Source organism: Perissodus microlepis, chromosome 4 (assembly GCF_051167445.1).
Source record: "Perissodus microlepis isolate ML-2025 ecotype Zambia chromosome 4, ASM5116744v1, whole genome shotgun sequence".
NCBI lineage: Eukaryota > Metazoa > Chordata > Actinopteri > Cichliformes > Cichlidae > Perissodus > Perissodus microlepis.
In genome coordinates, this window is record NC_140464.1 from 13,304,329 (window position 1) to 13,324,113 (window position 19,785).

The 19,785-nt window shown below is 41.0% G+C and overlaps 1 protein-coding gene across 2 annotated transcripts; it reads right to left on the reverse strand.

The window, feature by feature from the left end:
* Positions 1–1,963: 1,963 nt before the first annotated feature.
* Positions 1,964–19,238, reverse strand: usp36 (ubiquitin specific peptidase 36). Of its 2 annotated transcripts, none has more exons than XM_084925880.1 (20): positions 19,104–19,238; positions 15,140–15,405; positions 14,764–14,985; positions 14,209–14,319; positions 10,945–11,047; positions 10,800–10,867; positions 10,163–10,233; positions 9,976–10,058; positions 9,313–9,424; positions 9,077–9,217; positions 8,454–8,554; positions 8,218–8,356; positions 7,746–8,108; positions 7,234–7,458; positions 6,660–6,775; positions 5,812–6,498; positions 5,325–5,533; positions 4,876–5,061; positions 4,663–4,778; positions 1,964–4,195 (listed from the first exon to the last, which is right to left on the reverse strand). In XM_084925880.1, exons 2-20 carry the CDS (start codon positions 15,390–15,392, stop codon positions 4,064–4,066), a joined length of 3,438 nt encoding a protein of 1,145 aa, XP_084782006.1. In that variant the 5' UTR covers positions 15,393–15,405; positions 19,104–19,238; the 3' UTR covers positions 1,964–4,063. The 2 variants fall into 2 exon arrangements, with proteins under 2 accessions (XP_084782006.1, XP_084782004.1); XM_084925878.1 differs by having other exon boundaries at positions 5,325–5,536.
* Positions 19,239–19,785: the final 547 nt, after the last annotated feature.

Consider the following 19,785-nt stretch of genomic DNA (forward strand, 5'->3'; position numbering starts at 1 on the left):
GACTTCAGCTTCAACTTAGGTTTGCCTGCTCACCAGAGCAACTCCATCCCTGTTTTCCAAGAGAAAAACACAGATGGAGTAGAACAAACTCAGTGGCTGCTGCTAACGATAGTCCTTTGTGGCATAAAGTGAACACGGTGCAGAAGTGACACCTGGTGTGGTCTTCTGCTGCTGTAGCCCATCTGCTAACATGTTCTATATGTGCAATTAAAGATGCTCCTCTGGAGCTAATGAGTGGTTATTTGAATTACTGTTGCCTTCCTGTCAGCTTGAAGCAGTCCTTTTCCTCTTACTTCTTCCACTCATAAATATTTGCTGTTTTTCTGACCGTTCTCTGTGAACCTTGGACCCCTGGTCTGACCCCAACATGCCATGTTCAAAGTTACTTAAATCACATTTCAATAAGGAGAGAGCTAAACATGATTCACTGAGATAAAGAAATTAGCGTATTGGGCGATTAGACACCAAATGACCCATCATGGCAGAACAGAATCCCAGCAGTGATAGGATTTAAGACAGGACCTCCACAAATGGCGGTAAAGATGAAGACTGAGGCTTGAATAGAGCTGTGGCTGAGGTAACTGAAGTGGAGATGGGGAGGAGGTGGGTTGCACGAAAGAGAATCTGAAAGGGAGAATGGCAGGGAGCACAGATTTAAACCATGCAAAGCCGAGGCTTTTGGCTCAATGAAGGCAGGCGAGAATTGATTGGACTAGAGTAATGATGTCAGAAATGAGATTGACAGCATGGGAAAGCAGTAGTCCTGTAAACAACAGAAAAGCAGCTGAATACACAGGAAAACAGACGAGTGACTACAGATCCCTCCTTATTGAACTTACACTAAAGCTTAATTTCTGCCTCATTCTGATGCTTACCTTGTTTCTCAGCAGGTGATCTTGACCATCTCTACATGGCTAAATGCATTGGGTTACTGCTATGTGATTATATGCTGTTGGCATTAAGAAGCTGCTGAACCACTCAAAACACTCTAAACTGCAGCAACATTACCTTTGCCACACATATTCACACAGCACTTTATTCTGTACTTGCGTGTTTCATCTACCTTGCATTCACACCTGCAGCCAACTAAGAATCACCAGTTGACATATTTTTGTAATTCAGGAGGAAACCAGAGTAATTGGACAAATCCCACCCAAGCACAGGAAGAGTATGCAAAGTCTGCTCAGAAAGCTCTAGAAATCTGGAAGGGATTGGGCATCCATAAATCCAACTGGTATCTCTCATACATCATAGCCACAGACTGGAGGTAAAAGATGGGTTGGTCTGAAATGTCAAATAAAAAAACAAACCAAAAACTCCCCAACTTAGTAGGTCAGCAGGGGGCAACTCCCCCTATTACAAAAATAAGTGATTATACAAAAGTGTATGAGAATGAGAGACTCGTGCTAACTTGATCTATCACCCTCAGTAAACGTCCTGCTAATGAGATCTGGTCTCCATCTGTAGTTTTAGGACTTGTTAGGTTGTTCATCCTGTAGAGTCCTTTTCAGAGAGAGAAAAAAGACAAGAAAGCAGTGTATACTTTAGAGCTTTGCCTGTGGGTTACAAGTGTTTGGTTTCCCAGTCAGAGCTCACCCTAATTTGTCAGATCTGTTTAAATCAAAATTTGAACATCGTGCATAATTTCTTGCAATTGCATTGAGCGCCATGTTTCCTTGAAATGGTACACAAATGGTTTTGAGGTCCATTTTAAATGTAACCCAACCATCAGCATGCTGTATTAACAAGAAGGTGCAGTAAGTGGTTCAGCTTCCATAGATAAAGGCAATACAACATACATGCACCTCTTTTGGTAAGTCAGACTTTCTTAAAGAAAGAACCCTTCTTAAACAGTGATGTTGACCCTATTTGTGCTGTTTACCCACATACCATTTGTATATTTGGAAAAAGCAGAGGAAGACAAAGAAGAAAAAAACAAAACAAAAAAAAACCCACAATCAGCTCACAAAAGTCACAACTTTATTGCACCTTTTCAGTTAGCTATTACGAGGTAAGAGCTACTTTCATTATGAAAGCTCTCTTCTCTGGTCAGAAAAGGTGGTGCAAAATATGGAACCATCAATGCAAACATGTGGACTGTCCATTCACGCCAGTAAATGTTCATCTGCCAGTCTGCCAGTCCACTTCACAGCTGTCCTTTGGAAATGACACTGCCCCTCTTGTACTGTACACATTACAGTGACATAAGGAAGGACTTGCATGAAAAACAAATGTCTCTCTTACACACAACTGAACAAACACACTTGTAGATAAATTCTCAACACCCACCGACTACTCTGAGTATTTAATAGCACAGTAAAGATCTTCTTTAAATTACATATTTATAACATTAAAACCTACGCTTTTTATAGCCAATTCAAGGCAACATCTCTAGAATGAAAAGAAATGCATGGGTAAATCTTTACAGCGTTGTCGGGGTGGGGGAAACACTGGTAGCACAAGATGGACTGTACAATCTACACTGGCAAAGCATTTGTTTATTTAACTTTAGTTTCTCTACACATCTGTGCCCAAACTGGTGCAAGATGATTAGATGGATTCCACACCTGATATATTTTGTATAAAACAGTTGTTTATAGGATGTACAGGATGCAACGAGGCGGCCTAGGTCCAGGGATGACTCCTACATGAAATGGGGTCTGATCGAGGGTGGAGATGGGAATACAGGAGGTTCTGGGTTCCTGAGTCTCAGCCCAGTTTCTAGACGGCGAGCATGACTGTCAGAAAATTGCATAGAGGTATAAGATACAAGGGGACAAGAAGATCTCATGTAGTTATCGCATCATAACACAGTGCCAGAAGTATAAAATGTAACCCTTTAATTGCAGTATAGTGGTGAAGGACCCATTGTGGAGTTTTTTTTCCTTCTTTACAGAAAACAAAAACATGTTTCCAAACTGAGCTTCTCTAAATGAAGAACTGATGAGATGAGCTACATAGTTAGATAGCTGCACAGTAGAAAATTAACTGCGCCAACGAGAGTTCCTCCAGAAACGCCGACCTCTACGACGCACACAATGATTGCACCGAGCTGTAAGAAAACAATAACTCATGAATAAAAAAATAAAACTAACAGCATCCGATGCGTTTCCTCCATATCGATGACATCGCCCGAGCATTCCTTTGTATTATTAATGTATTAACATTAAAGCTGAACTTGGTAAGGAAGGGGAAAATCGCGTGTGTAACAAGAACTGCACAACTACAAATGACCCTTCATTTAAAATGGGTTTTGAACCAGTTTAGGCATGCGTAATGAGGAAACGGTGGCTATTTTAAACCTCAATTTTACCAACAATATGCAGGCAAAACTTGGTCCTTAAAAAGAAGCAGTGTGGTACAGACACTAAAGTACAAAATAAAATCCCAACTTATGAGAAAAAAATAATAACATAAAAATATTTAAGAAATCTAAAACAAGAATAATAAATGAGTCCAGCTTTGTTATTTGACATAGAATAATTTCATTTTTTGTTAAAAAGGTCACTTTTTTTGCTCAGATTGCGTACAGTTTTCAGCGAGGCCAATGAGTCACAGCCTACCTTTCACAATTACGGTAAAGCTTTTTGTATTTCAGGGTAGCACGTTTTCAGGGCAATAATCGGGGCTCAAAGGACACAAATCTAGCACGATATTGACGTGATGTTCGTGATGTAAGGATTTTCAATTAAATACTGAATGCATAGAAAACTTTAAGCTGCTCATGGCGGCATCTAAAGGGGAGATGGTGAAATTCAGCTGTCTGCTGAAAACAATATTTCACATTGGTTAGTTTAAAAGTTGTGTTGGCAGACTGCTGATGCAGTAATGTGTACTGCTTTTGGCACATATCTTATTCTTGAATATGGGGGATTAAACAAACAAACAAACAAACAAAAAAAAAAAAAAAGAGAGAGAGAGAGAGAGAGAGAGAGAGAGAGAGAGAGAGAGAGAGAGAGAGAGAGAGAGAGAGAGAGAGAGAGATTGGGTAAATGAGTTTGGTAAGAAAAGTATTTTCTGTCTCAATTTCAAGTCAGTAAGACTTCAGCAGCAATCTGGACTCTCAGCGTCGGACTCCAAAAACTCTCTTCCCTCCGGGTGTTACAGACCACTTGTTCCGCCTGTCCTGAATCTTCTGAAACATGCTGCTGGCCCCTCTCCACTTCTCTCTTTTATACTGCTTTACTTTCTTCACCTGTTAATAAGTGGAAAAGGGGACAAATTAAAATTAAATAATTGCATATCGTCTCGGAGAAGTATTTTAGTTGTTAATAATCAAAATACCAGACAGGAAAGCAGGGTAAAAACTGGCCATGATAGAGAGAAATAGGGGAGCTGTGTTGTTTAATAACAGAGATTACAACAACACATTTTTAGACAATCTTTCCAGGGATCGTGCTTGATTGCACAATATACATGCAAAGTATCACAAGTAACTGTTTAGGTCCCAAGAGCAACAACGTGTCTGGTTAGTGGCACTAAATTTGCCTGTGAAATGACAAATGTAACTTTGACCTCATGCACGTTTTGAGTGAAGACCCATTAGGTGATCACTGTGTGCAAGTTTCACTGAAATCTAACTAATTCTAATGCAGGAGTACAGATTCTTGTGAACTGAACAGACAGACAAGGACTTTTTTCATGTTGCATTTCACCCCTCACCTTTCCCCTGTCGAAGTCTTCATCCCACTCGTCGATCACAGTGTCACACCTGGCATCGCGGGCATCTTCAATGGCATCTCTGCTGACAGCAGAGACCTCACCATCCCAACTGAGGACTAGTGAAGACAAGACATAAACACCCTTTAGTGTCTTTTATCAACACATTTTCTTTAAAATTGCATTTAAAAACACAAATATGACTCTGCATCTCACCATTGGCTCCGTAGGCTTTATCCGAAGCGTTCCTGAGCAGCTCTTCTACCACACTACTCGTCTTTTTCCCATCCCAAGCTACGGGTGCAGCGCGGGTCGAGCCATCTGATGTACTTCCATCAGCCGCTGGTGCCACGCTGCGCTTGTAGCCGTCCTTCACTTGGCTGTCCCACACGACCACTGTGGCTGGGAATTGAGAAAAAACAAAACAAAACAAAACAAACAAAAAAAAAAAAAAAAAAAAAAAAAAATCACAGAACTGTGATTAAATCTGACATTCTCAAAATGCAATGAGTCACACTCTGCACAAAAGTAGAATAACTGGTCACTCCACAGAAAGGCTGAAAGGCTGCAGAGGTGCAAAGTGATTTTGTCAAATGGCTCCAATCAAAATTTTACATTGACACTCCACAGGTAATCGATGTAATTTTAAGTTCTCGCTCACACACCTGTGCTTTCTTTGTTTATTCTGTCCTTCTCCATCGTTTTCTTTTTGTACGGGGGCTCCGATGCTTCAGTCTCAGCATCAGGACAATGCTTGCTCTCCTCCCACTGTTGCATCTCTTCTTTTAGCCTCTTGTTCACTTTTAATTTCTTTTTTACTTTTAACAAATCTCCTGTATCTTTCTGGCTCCCTGTGGGCTTCATCTCAGAACTGCTTCTGGGGAAAAAGAAGATTAGAGATCGAGGTAATGAAAGGCATATAGCAGAAGCAACTACTTTGTCTCACTCTTAACCCTTAAGGGTGAGAAGATCAAATATTTAATGAAAAAGAATATCTTATTTCAAGTCCTTTATGAAGATATGAATAATGATAAAACATTTAGAAACGTTCTTGATTCCTAGAGTCAAGCCAGTAATGTAGACTTTCTGAGAGAGCTTTACACACAAACTCAACTTCAGGTGAAGAACAAACATAACCAGACTCGAACCAACCTTTCTGTTGTAGAGCGTGCAGACGCTGTATCCTGCAGAGCGTCTCCTGACTGACCCACATTGTCTTTCTTTTTCTTCTTTTTCTTCTTCTTCAACACACAATCCGTTTCCTGCTTTTTCTGGTTTGACTCACACTGCGATGGAGTTGTAGCGGATAACTGAGGCTTTTTCTTAGACTCTTCTGCACTGGACTCAGGGGTCAGGCTCCACATGCCACCCTGACACCAGTCCTCCTCCTGGCTTGACGTGTCCAAATGAGACGAGACACACGCCCGCTCCTTCGCTTTCTCTCCGTCTTCGTCCAGCCGCTTTCGCTTCTTCTTTTTCGTCTTGCACCTCTTCTCGCCATCGGACTCTGCTGCAGTGCACTGTGTCTGTGGAGCTGGGGATGTGACTGGCTCTGGGACGCTCTCCACCTCAGAATGCCGCCGCTTCTTCTTCTTCTTTTTGTGTTTGACATTTTGAGCGGGAGGGTCGTCAAGGTCTGGTTCTTGAACCACTGAGTTGAGCTTGTTGGAAGACTTGGGACTCTTTGGACCTGGACAGTGAAGACCGTTTGTTTTAGGAGGAAGGCTCACGCTTGGCTTTTGCAGTGTGGAGAAAAGGGACTGTTTCTGCAGTTTGAAGGATCCAGTTGAATGGGCTAAAGGTGATGATTGGACTTTACATGAATGGAATGGATCAGCTCTGGAAAAGAAATAAGGATCGTTTTTGTTTTTGGGTGTCAAAATTTGAATGGATACACTCACATTAAGAGTATACTGACCCCCTAAGTGGCAGAGGACTGTACAACTCAACCATACCTAGTGTGAGTATTCGCAATACGAAACAGGTTTCCATATACATACCTGTGAGTGGGAGTGGGTGAGGCAAGGGTGAGGGAGTTAAGTTGATTTTGATGCATGGGGTCACTGGACGGCAAACGGGGCAGAGCATCAATGCTGTTCGGACTCCGGCTGCGAGCCTGCAGTTATCGACATAAATAAAAACTTGGTGGTCTAAAGAAAATAGCCATGAGTGTGACAAAAATAAGGAAGAGAGTAAATAAAGGAAAAAAACAGGGTGATTAAAAGGATGATTGGGGGGGATGGAGAGAGGAAAACAAAGTGGAAAGGGTATGGCAGAGAAGAATTAGAAATGATTAGGAAAAAAGAACAAACTAAAGGAAAAGAAGACAAACTTTAAACAAGTGCTAACATGTGGTTGATTAGACGGTACACTGGAGAAATAAGACATTACATAAAAGGCATAAAACGTAGCACAACACCACTCTTTAACTTGCCTGAATAAAAAAGACTAATTGAAATCAACAGTGCAATTTGTGACAGCAGGTGTGGCGTTACACGACAGGAAGCAGAATTATTATGAGTTTGTAGTAAGACAGGAAGTGAGGCAACTGCTGTGGATGGGGGTGACGTTCACCTTCTTGGCCGACAGGGCAAGCTTCTTGGCAGGTGGAGGTGACATGGTGCTGGTGGCTTCAGATGTGATGTTGCCGAGAGCCGGGGGTTTAATTTTTGCCGTCTTCTGCTCCTCTGTGCTCTGAGAGCGCTCCACGCTCCTTGCTGGAGACGCCAGGCCGCTGGAGCCTTTCCGAGGAGTGGAGGGAGTCTCTCCTACTGGTGCACTTTTGGGACCTACGGAGTCCTGGTCCAGAGAGAGAAAACCACAGGCGGCGGTTATGCTTTTGTGAAGCTGCAGATCTGATCTTTTACATCAAACATGGCTTCTGAAATGTGAGAGAATCCTTTTCATGCTACTGTAGACTGAATCTCTGTAGGAAAGCATGTTTCCCTAAAGAAATGCCACTGCTTTTCACAGCACTCAAATATTTTGAGTATTTTTATTACCTGAAGATCAAAATTAAAAATCCCTGTCAAGATTTCACCCTTAATGTAACATTTGTATTCATGCTTGTTCACTTTATACTGTACCTTTGACTCAGTGGTGTCAGCAGAGGAGGAGTCAGACAAAGACTTAAATGAGGTAGACGCTGCCATGCCTCTGCCTTCTCCACCTTGTTTTTTATCTCCCTCCGTTCTGCTGACCCCGTTGTTGGAAGGGGTCGGAGTGCTGCTGCGGGATGGCAGCTGGCTCTGCGGAGAGGGCTTCTTCACCTTCTTGAAAGGTTCCTCTATAACTGCGGGTCCACCCGGCAGCTTTGGCAGACCGTTGGAGGAGGATGTCCAGTTGGACAGTCGGGGCTGTGGCTGAGTGCTCACACCGTTCCTGGAAATGGGCAAACCCAAACCACCGTCCATCGACTGGATCTTGCGCAGCTGGGCTGGCTCAAGTTTCTATCAAGAAAACGTCGACTTTTCTTACATTTTTTATCCAGAATGTTAAAAGCTCAAAAGTTTAACACATACATTTACTATTTTACAAAAAGCCAAATATTTCTTATACCTTTTTCACCTGTGGGGAAGAGAGAGGCCCGTTCAAGTTGGACCTCTTTATCTGTTCCGATGGTGCCGTATTCTTCCCGGAATACAACATCCCCTGCTTGGTGGTCTGCCCATCTGCATTTTTCTTGGTTTCAGGTATCCTTTAACACACAAACACAGACTCTAGTTTGTTGGACTGCACATCCAGGAGGTACAGACATCTTTTTTGATCTCTTGCATCACTCGCTACCGTCTCACCTCAAGTAGAAAAGCACATAAGCCTGCTGGTTCAAGACCACTTTGATGTTACTTGAATGCACCATTGAATCATTCATTTGGTACCATTGTCCATTGCTTGCCTGTGAGGATAAAAGAGAGAAGAAACATAAAATAAAGCCATTTTCCCTGTAATGATAACTAAAGCTCTCAAATCTTAATCACTAGTTTAGCTGTGAAAGGGATTTATTTACTTTTAGCTTTTAAAAAGGAACTGAGAGAAACCAATGTGACCCTGACTTTTGGTGAAGATTGATATTTGGCAAAAACTGGCAGCTATCTGTGTAAATGTGTTGTACTGGTATATTCTATGGATATAGCTTGTTATCCAGGTCTGCTATGGTAAGCTATTAACAATCCACTCTCTTGTCCACATATAGTCACTTCTGACTCCAAAAAACTGACGTATTAATGGGAAAGTTTCACAACAAGCTTTCACAAACAGTGTAGAAAAGGAACTTTAAATTCAGATAGCTGACACCTAATTTGTCACCTTTCCCGATCGCAATCCACAAGGGGGAGTGGAAGGATTTTTAAAGCCAATTTTCCTTCACGTTCCTGTCACACACACACACTAAAAAGATTGTTTATCTATACTGTCTTGCCTTCACATAGCAGTAGTAGTGTCCAGCATGACAACTGTAGCCTGAATGCACCAGAACAGCATAGAGGCCGTACATGACAGGATCGCCTGAGCTCTGAGACATGTAAGGGCGGATGTTTAGAAATTCTGGGTAACCAACATCCTGAAAAAGAAGAAGAAAATGACAGAAAGGAGTGAGATATATAGAGGAATGAGGCAGTTTTGCTAAAAATCAGTCAGTTGTGAAAATTCTTTAACCTTTGTTATTTTTCCACCGCTGAAGTTTGCAAACCTCTTCAGTGAAAGGGTGAGTACGTTGGATGTTCGATGCACTGTGAAGCGCTTGGTGGCCGGCACTTTCTTTTTGCACCTGAAGAAGACGAAAAATAAAAATGATGACGACACTCTTTAATCTTTTTTCATTTTAAGACCTTTTCCCCAAAAAATTTTAAGATTTACACTCACCACTGACTTTGTTAGATACACTTGTTCAACTGCTTAATGTAAACATCTAGTCAGCCATTCACATGGTAACGACTAAATGCATTTAGGTACGTACACATGGTCACAACGACCTGCTGAAGTTGAAACTGTGCATCAGAATGGAGAAGAAAGGTGATTTAAATTACTTTGAACGTGGTTTGGCCTGTCTGCCATCAACAACCAGTCTATTTCGGAAACTACTGAGCTACTGCAGTTACACTGATCTGCATCACGGATGTGCTACCAACAAATCTGCAGCTGTGTGATGCCATCATGTCAATATGGCCCAAGAGGCACCTTGCTGAATACGTGCCACAAAGAATCAAAGCAGCTCTGAAGCCAAAATGGGGTCCAACCCAGTACTAACAAGGTGTACCTAATAAAGTGTCTGGTGAAAGTATTTTGAATCATTTCTGACTACATGAGAGGGGAACTTACTTGGCACACATGTAGGCATTCTCTCCACTTAAAACATCTGGTTTAACAAACAGTTCCAAGGCTCGCACTATGTTTGCTGCTTGCTAAAACACAACAGAAATTACGTTACCAAACTTTCCAAAGACAGAAACATGAACATTTCCATGAAAATAAATGTTATACAATAAGGAGATATCGTGCAACATACCCGAATCTCAACGGCGATATCCAGGTAAGGATCATACGTATCTGAGACACTTTTACAAATAGAGCATTTTACTGAAAGGCAAAAACAAACAAGTCTCACTCTTCTGACAGTACTTGTAAGTAAAATCTGTTGAAGCTGCAGCAACCTCAGTTCAATTTCCTGTAAACATGAAACTGTCAGGCACCTCAAACAACCTCATCTGACTATTAGAGCAAACTTTAAGGGGAAATTCCTTTTACATTTTTCCATTATAGAACAAGCGAAACTCTTGAACCCACACAAAAGAGAGCCCTAAAATTACACGAGCTGCTCCTTAATCATAATGAATGTCTCTTTTAATAAGATTACATTCAATTTAAATTAGAAGATTTGAGCAGTGGGTTCTTAAGTAAAACACAGAGATTGTCAAAATTAATTTAACTATTCCAATGTAGTTTTTTTTCTAAATAATAAATAAATAAAATTATTACACAGGATACCTGCATCTTAAGCCAAGGTAAGATACACATATATGACACCTCTGTTTTCCATGCATGACTAAAAAGATTATATTAGCCTAATTTAGTATATTGAGTATTAACCTGCATCAAACCATTAAGACTTAATCTGAGCTGCGTGCTTATTCATCAGTCAATACCTCTTGACCTGAGGTAACCTCCAAAGATCTGGTGAACCAGTGTCGTGGCCTGGGTCTGCCTGTCAAGCCTAAAAACACAAAGACAAAAGTTATTCATGTAATGACTAATGACTAAACAAATATCATAAGAAGCATAAATCCTTACTTCGGATAGCCATTGAGACAGGCTTTCTGCATGGCATCGATGGTGTACCGCAAAAATTCATGGGCGTCCTCTTGACTACCAAAGCGAAAATGTCTTGCAATTTCTGTGGAAGACAAAGAGCCCGTCAGATTTCATGCTTTACCAGAGTTACATTTTTCCTCTAGCCTCGCACTTACTGAGACAGGGAGGCTCAGAGAAAGGCGTCTCTCACTTTCCAACTTGTCAATAATGTTCCTTGTATTTGATAAAATGTTGATGAACTGCAATGACCCACAGACTCATTAAAGAAATAGATCAACCACTGACTACCCAGATTATCTGACTATTAACAGACATTTGTTACATATCGTGATTTCTGACAATAAGTGAGAGCAAAGCAAGAAACAGTAGAGGTTCATTAAAAATAAACAAAACCTAACAAAAAATTCATTTCTTATTTATAACATGACAGCTTATCACTTATGGCCTGACAGACACCAAAGTAAACCATTACAGGTCACAAATTGAAGTAATATTTTTTATTGTTAAATAACAGAAAAGTTATTGTTTTCCATAATTTTCTACAGAAATGTTTTTATTTATACACAAACACACAGACAAAATGTAAAAACTGAATTTTGCTGTTAATTCAAAGATTTTTTCTATTATTTTTTTTATTTTTGTTGTTGTTTTAATTACACGCCAAAGATCAGGAAGGAGTTACAAGTGCTTTTAATGTTTACAACTTTATTTCTTATAGTCTAACAGCAATGCTTTTTACTTTGATTTACTACAGCAGCATTTCTTTACAATGCAGAAACATGGAGACTTAAGGAGAACGCATCAGGCTTTTTTAAATGGTCATTAGGTGATTGACCGATTTGTCTGACCCACTGAGATTTAACTGAACTGGCCCACAACGTAAAATTAGGTTGACATCCCCTCTCTATAGTCTTCATAACAAGAATAACTGATTATAGTCATTTAACTATTAAAATATGACACGGCACATGTGCACACTTATAAAGTGAACGGATAGTACAAATAGTAGTGATGTACAACAATCAGTGAGCCGATTCATCGGCTCTCTCTCGGCACTCAAAGGAAATACATGCATGTCGAGTAGGGCTGCACGATTTTGCATAAAATGAGAATCACGATTTTTTGGCTTAGAATTGAGATCACGATTCTCTCACGATTTTCTTTTCCAGTATAAATATTTATTGCACTTATTAACCGCACATCAACTTCGTAACAGTTGAGACCGAACATAAAAACAATAAATAAACATAAAAACAACAAATGTCTCACGTTTTGTTGTTGCCGCAAAATGTTGTACTGCTTGAAATTCCGTCTCCACCGTTGCTCGACACTGCGTGTATAGAGCAGGTAGTGCAACAATAGAAAAATAGTTGCGGGACGGCACTGTGTAGCGTTTGTCTAGGGTGTTGATCATTTTCCTAAATCCCTCGTTTTGCACAGTGTTGATGGGAGCCATATCTTTGGTCAGGTGATAAGTGATAGCCTCCGTAATTTCTTTGTGCCTGCGATATAGGGAAGCGCTGTATAAGGTTCCCGTTATTGATGTTTGGGTGGTTGACCGGGACGGATTTTCTCCTGTCACTTTCTCGTCATCCCTGACGTGTTCTCCGTTGTTTTTTCCCTGCTAATTTTAGCATCACATGGCACAGCTTCTGTATCACGTGGTATAAGGCTCCGCCCTTGTCATTTGTTGAGCAGGAAGAGTGAGCGCTTGTTTTCATGCAGAGTACGTCCCGGATCAAAATGCGGTACAATCGTCGTCGTCTTTTTTTTTTTTTTTAAGTCGTTGTCATTTGGAAATGAGATCGCACATAAGTATGAATCGAGATCGCGATTTTCTAACGATTAATCGTGCAGCCCTAATGTCGAGGTAATTTGTGAGTCAGTTAAACAATGATAAATACCACTCCTTTTATAGGCTGGCACTATACTCTTCCTACACTGGCAAACTGGACAGTACAAAACTCTAGCAGTCCTTTGTTTCTTCCTTTAGAAACTAGCACCTCCTGTCCTTTTTGTGTCCAGTCTCTTTAGCTACACTCCAGCCATCCAAGTTGTCATTTTCCCCAGATAGGTTAACAGTCACACTTTTTTGTAACTATTATAGAAACAGGTTAGGTCAGCACATTCATTTCAAACAGTGGGCTGACTGTTTCACTGTAACTACATAAAGGTCCTTTATCAGGAAATACAGTAAACCCTGCAGCCAATCAAACTAGAGCTTTCACCCAGACCATGGCATAATGACCCAATAAACATGTTATGGTTACAGAGCGGCGTCTAATCTGCAGTAAGAGTCTCATAGTAGAGATAATGTACCCTACTGTTATTTCCTAATGGAAAACTGGATGAGCTAATAGAACGTGGTCATCAACATATTCCGAGCATAGCACCCCTGCACATTCACAACAATGAGTCACCCGAGAGTGGGGAAAAAGGAATATAATACATCAAGCACTAATGATCTATTCCAGGCACTTCCAGGAGAGGAGAGAGGCAACATCTTGAAGACATTAAAGCTGTGGGCATTAAGACTGGTGTGTCGTGTTTTTATTTTGTTTGTGAAACCTCAGCTGTGAGATCTGGTGGCAGTTCAGGAATCGGCAGCAGTAAGCTCTTTTGTTTTTGTGCAGTGATATGGCAATGTATTAATGGGCTTTAGAGTTGGACTAGAAATACCGAGGTTGATATTTCAATGTGTGCATTTAAACTGTTCCAGCATTAGCGGCACATTTTAAGCTACAGAGGAGGCCACTAGCTAAATCAATGTATAAAGAACCTGAACACACATACAGCGCATCTCTGAGCTCTGATGGGGGGGGGAGAAAGCAGGTGGCCTGTACATTTTTGTGCTAAAGCCCGCAGTCACAAGGAGACAGAAAGGGCATTGGGAAAGGAGGGAGGCAGAGAAAATGAGGCACAGGAGGTGGAGACATGATTGCAGCAGCACATAAGGAGGAAGCAGCCAGGTAGGGAGGGGACTAGGGTGCAATGAAACTACAGCACAGTAACTCACCGTGTCAGGGCACTACTCACACCTCATCGCTACTGTCTACGTGGGATTCATTCACTAACTGCAGTCTCACTGCTCCACTTCTATACTGCAGTTACTGCCCATTGTTGTCATACGGGACACTGTTGCAACACATTACCCTTGAGAGTAGCCAACCAATAAATGTGACGTCTGAGATAAACCTAGAAGGCATAAACTGCTCAGGCACTGTTAAAGGAGGGCGATCTTACTTTTTAAGTCTCTGATGAAGGAGACGGGCTTAATGGCGTTGCCCGTGTTGGCGAAGGCTTGGATGATATGGTTCTGCATTACACAGATCATACAGAAGCCTGACTGGTGACCTGAACAACAAAGAGGAAGAGGAGTTACACATAACATAAAAGTATAAGCAGGTGTTAGCATTAAATACAAAAACAATACCTTTAACTCAAATTTAAGGGGTTAAAAGGCATTCCACAAACCAGCTGCTGATATTAAAATATGTTAAATCTTTTATATAGAGTCTGTTTGAATGAGATGATCAAAACGAGTAAAAAAAACACTCCAAATAATAAATGTCTTGATGCATGCACAATCATCCAGGTAAGGAAATCCCTGGATGATTGGGAGCTCAAAATAAACTAGCTGAACCAAATGAAGCTACACTTCTTGTTTTTCCTTCTTCAGGCACACGCAGGGATATAGGCCAGGTAAAAGTAATTCCCCAAACTGTGTGAGAAACTGTTAGTGTTTAAAAAAAAAAAAAAAGAGAGAGAAGACGTAAATGAGATAGTAAATCTACTCACAGACACGGCTGTGCTCCTTTGAGAGTAAGTAGTTGGCAAGTGGCGGCGTGTAGGTGAGACACTGCACTGTGGAATTGAGGAAGCAGGTGTTTCCAAGGTTATGGAGGCCGGCTCCCACCCTGTACACACGCTCCCACTTAAGGGTGATCTTGTTCCCCGGAAAGAGCATCTTCTGCGGAGCAGGGATCCCATCGCTCTGGCCCCCGACCACATTCTCTAAGACTGAAGAAGGGGTACAGGCAATTTTGTGACATTAGCCGAGGACAGAACGCCAGAACTGAGCTTTCAGGGTAAGCATCAAAGAACAAAAGGTCAAACATGGAAAATGTCAGGCCATCAAATTCTGCTCAATTTTCAGTTCATTTTGAGAGCTTACCTTGCCTCTTAATTTGAGCAGGCTCTGCAGCTTTCTGTGCTGTAGCACCCTCAGTCCTAGGATTGAGGATCACATACTTGTTCTTTAGGCTGTCGAGCTGATAGGAGAACCCCTTGGTGGCAGGCTCAAACTCTATTTTCTGCAAAAGGACCTTCTTGGCAGAAGAGGCCAATAGCTTGTTGAGGTCACCCTCATCGCCTGTGTCCTTTCGGCCAGGTTTTAAAGCCTCCTTGAGTTTATCCACTATCGGCATTGTTGGAACATCACTGTGGGGACAAACAGATTGGGTGTCAGCATCACTTCGCAAGACTGCACAAAAAAAAAAAAAAAAAAGTACCATTTCAAAGATATCAATGACATGCCATCATTTTTTTTATATCTGCAAAAAAATGCTCACACAAAAGTACTTTGTTTCAGAGTTAAACATGAGCAAAATTAAACCTGCAAATACAAGTTAAATTGCTCTCATAGCTAATAAATTAAGCCCCTATTTGTTTGCCCTCCAGTGGGTACCTCCCTAGGCACATTTTCTGACATCACCTTACAAGAGAGATAAGGACTGAGTGCTTCCAGCTGGGTCTTGGCAGCTGTCCCTGCAGTTATGCAAGGCATCAGATGTAACATAGGGTGGGGGAGTGTATGGGATAGGAGAGGGAGAGCATTTATGCTTACACATAAGGTGTGAGCAGCTGTTGTTAACTGCCAAATTACATTTATGCAACCAATTCAAGTCACATTTTGACTTAATCAAATTTTTTGTCATCCTCTCGACTCCAGTGAGTGCATAATCAGTAAAACTGTAGCTCCTTAAATTTTGTCACAACAGTGAGGGATCTACAGTAACAAGTAATAACAGTAAACCTAAAAGTGTTTTCCACGTACTGTTTCTACACATAAAAAGCAGCTTAATGTACACAAAGACCATTTTAGTGTTGAGAACTGCTGCTTTACACCAGGCAGCTGTAAAGGAGCTCTGATTCAGGCTGCTAAACTAAACAGCTGATGAAGGGTGTTAGTCGATCAAGTTGACTGGCCGGCTGACTGCAGCGGGAAGAAATGAGGAGATCAAAGTCCAAAGGAAAGAGTGACACATTGTTTAGACAGCTGATCATTGCAGTTAACAGAGAGCAACTCCAAACTACGGGAGCATTAGAGGGTAGGAGAGTAGGTGACCTGCAATCCCTCGAGTAAAACATTCAACTATCAATCGCTGAACCTGTGACTTACTTTTTAAACTTACGAGTAAGCTATTATTACACAGCATAGCAAAGCCATATTTTGATGGTGAGTGTGTAAAACATTCAATCTTCTCTCAGTTTACCCATACAAATGATACCGTCCCCCCAGATAAAGACAACAAAACATCTAAGGAAAAAAAAACAAACAGAAGCGAAGGCTACATCATAGAGACAATACAGCACTACGACTTACTCATCAGAGTAGGCAGTGACGTCATGAAGAGGGAAGGAGGGCCGAACATGCATTGTATGCACAAGGGCATGCTGACCTTCACGTGCTGCTGATACTGATACAACTAAGAAGCACAGAGCCCACAGGGAGAGGGAGCTAACTGCAGTGATGCAACCGTCCAAACAGGCAGCTCTGCTGATGCGCTGACCAAAACACAGATGTTTAATCCGATTGTGGCACATTACTGATAACACACAGAAACTTTCTGACTGATGTTTGGGATATGTTGGCTGCATAACTAACAAATGATGCTATTTAAGACACGGGTCATTTTAAGGTGAGTGAAGGTTTTCACAAACAGTGATAATCTGGGAATAATTACTTACACCGATGCTTAATTTGAAAAAAATCAATTAAATCCAAAAATATAACAAATACAATTCCTCGTCTTGTCAACTCAAGCTTACATCAAGCATAAAATTAGACTGGTAAAGCTTTTTAATGTTAAGAGTACTTCACATATCTTAAAGCCAACTTTAATAAGTTTCCACTTTATGTGGTAATTTATGTTAGCATGGCTTTGTTTTCTGTTCCGTTTTCCATCAATGCCCTTTGCCTTTTTCGTTGTACATGCACCATGACAATAAAGGGCTATTCCATTCAATGAAGGAAGGGATGTACACAGGCAGACAGTCATTAAGCGTAAGGTCTTGTTAAGCCATTTTGCCTATGTAATCGATATGTAGTGCAATGTCAAACTAAACAATACGATTTAAAGCCTATTTACAGGGGTTTAAAAAATTATAACCTGGTTGTTTCCTATTTTAAAAGGTAATCCTCACACTGATATGAAAATATTCCATTCAATTTGTAGGAACACAACTGATATTGAACTTAAATTTAGATGCTTTGAAAACTGACTCGTAAAGGATAGATTGACTCCATATTGCACAGTGAAAGTTTGGAGAACCTCAGTTTGATCCTGAGAGAAGACAAAGTTCCTTCTGGGATTGCATCACGAAGGGCATCCTGTGTAAACATGCGGCGCGATCCTTTCCGAATAAGTGAGCAACCAAAACTAGCTTTTACTTTTGTAGGATAGATTACAGCTGAATTAGTTTATTAAGTGCTTTTATGGACAGTCAAAGCAGATTATGTTAGCTACTAATATTTAAACAAAGAATTAAAAAAAAAAAAAAAATGTAGAGACAGTGGGATTACTTTCAAGTACCCTCCAGTGAATACTTGCATTACCCAATACTGACTCTTTATTTGCATTTCGTAAACTATGTATACATAGATCGTGCACATATCCTGCCTAAACTACTGCTGGATGCAGGTGACTTCAAGGGCTACCAAAAATGTTGAATTCTGACACAAAACAAACTATGAGAACATTTTAAAAAAAATGATATATAGAGGCAATATATCATTAAAAAATGGCATTTATTTACAAGGGGGTCACCATAGCGGGTAGCTTTACATGTTTTATTTATTTATTGTTAATGCCAAATACCCCTAGAGAGCTTCGTGTCTCCTCTCGGGACTGAGCAGGGGAACTTTCTCTTGTTGAGCCACAGAAGCTTTGGATAATTAACATTACTTACTCAGCATAATTTATCCCTGAAATAATTCATTCTCAACTACTACTCAAACGACAGAGGAAAAAAAAATCCATAAACTATTAAAACAAAACACCAGAATATGAAAACATGCATTCAGCCCTCACCTTCTCCCATATATGTTGTAAGTCACCTACCACCACTAGAGGAGCATTGGGTCAAACCCACTGCAACACCACATGGCGCTTCCCACAGGCAAGAATTGCTCTAAAAAAAATCTGCCATCCTATATGTTTTTAAAACTGAGGGTTCAGATCACTCTTAAAGAACTTGAAGTACCACATGCTGCAAAGGTTTGTCTAATGACACCGAAAAAACAAAACTGGACTACTCCAGGTTTAATATATAGATCTACAAAAAGCTACTCACTCGCTTCAACAGACTCCCACAAGCACACACTCAAAGTGTAGAGATTTCACTTCTTAAATCCCACAGCTTATTGTTTTGACCTGCTTATAAATCTACCTGGACGCATAATTTAAGCTATTTTGAGGTCTTGTTTTTTCTAAATGTCGTTAAGAGCTCTATGAAGTAGCCGGTGTAGCTGCTCACCTACTGGTCCCACCACTATGGGCCAATCACCAAAGCTTGAATGCTAGTTTGCTTATCTACAGCCGCAGCTAATCTCGACCTGAACGGTTAAAAATTTAAACAGGAAGCGTCGCTAAATATCGCAACTGCTCGATATTTAATCGTTTATCTGTCCCTGCTGTCGACTGCTTCGTGTTCTGCTATTTAATCGTTTAACAGTGGAGCAACGCGGTTAGCAGGCAAGCTAACTTAACGTGGCGAAAGCCAGCCTCCCTCAGTGCTGCAATGTGGTTAGCATCCCAGCACCCAGGTAGCCACATCTCGCCTCTTAGCCCAACGACAGCACCGCGTAAACAAGCAGCGAACAGATATTACACGAATACGCCTTTCCGTTCACTTACCTTTCACTCAACGGGACAAAATAATTTAAACTAGAAGCCTCTGCTTCCTCAGATGAAGCTCTTCAATCTAGTATTTTCGCCCATGCTGCATTATGAGAGGGCGATAGAAAAAAAATGACTGACAGGAATCACGGACCAATCAGAGCACAGTTCACGCTGTAGCCGAAAGGTTCAGCCAATCGGCGCTTAACGTGACGTCGATCTGTCGGGGGAGGGCTACACGTGACTTCCAGCCAGAGCTGTTTACCATTGATGCGCGATACCTGATTATGTTTTTATATAACAACAAAAACGCGCGGAAACATGGCAGGGCCTGAATCACACCGCTACTCATGCTCATGAAAATTCCCAGAGGAGGGCAAAAGAAACAAACACCCCCCCCCATTTTACATTTTTAATGATGCTTTTTCATTTGCTTTTCTTTCTAAGATTGCATTTCATTCGATTGTCATTGCAAAGACCAGCAGTGTTATCATAAGAGCAGGACATTTTAATGTTAGAATAGTAACACATTTAAAATCTACAAGTGAAAAAGGATTGCATGCTGTGAAATGCTGAATGGACTCATGTTTGCTTGATCTGGGCACATGGATTGGCTCGTGAATGTCACGTTGCTGTTGTCTCCAGTAGGCGGCAGTAGATTGCCTCAAACGAGTCTCTAAATTACAGATTTAGTAAGCTA

Excerpts from the sequence above, each read along its gene's own strand:
- usp36 (XM_084925878.1), bottom strand. The coding sequence starts at position 15,392 with ATGCCGATAGTGGATAAACTCAAGGAGGCTTTAAAACCTGGCCGAAAG. Across the intron at positions 11,048-14,208 it reads CTTCATCAGAGACTTAAAAA|AAATTGCAAGACATTTTCGC; the intron begins GTAAGATCGCCC and ends TGTCTTCCACAG. Across the intron at positions 9,218-9,312 it reads GCGGTGGAAAAATAACAAAG|GATGTTGGTTACCCAGAATT; the intron begins GTTAAAGAATTT and ends CTTCTTTTTCAG.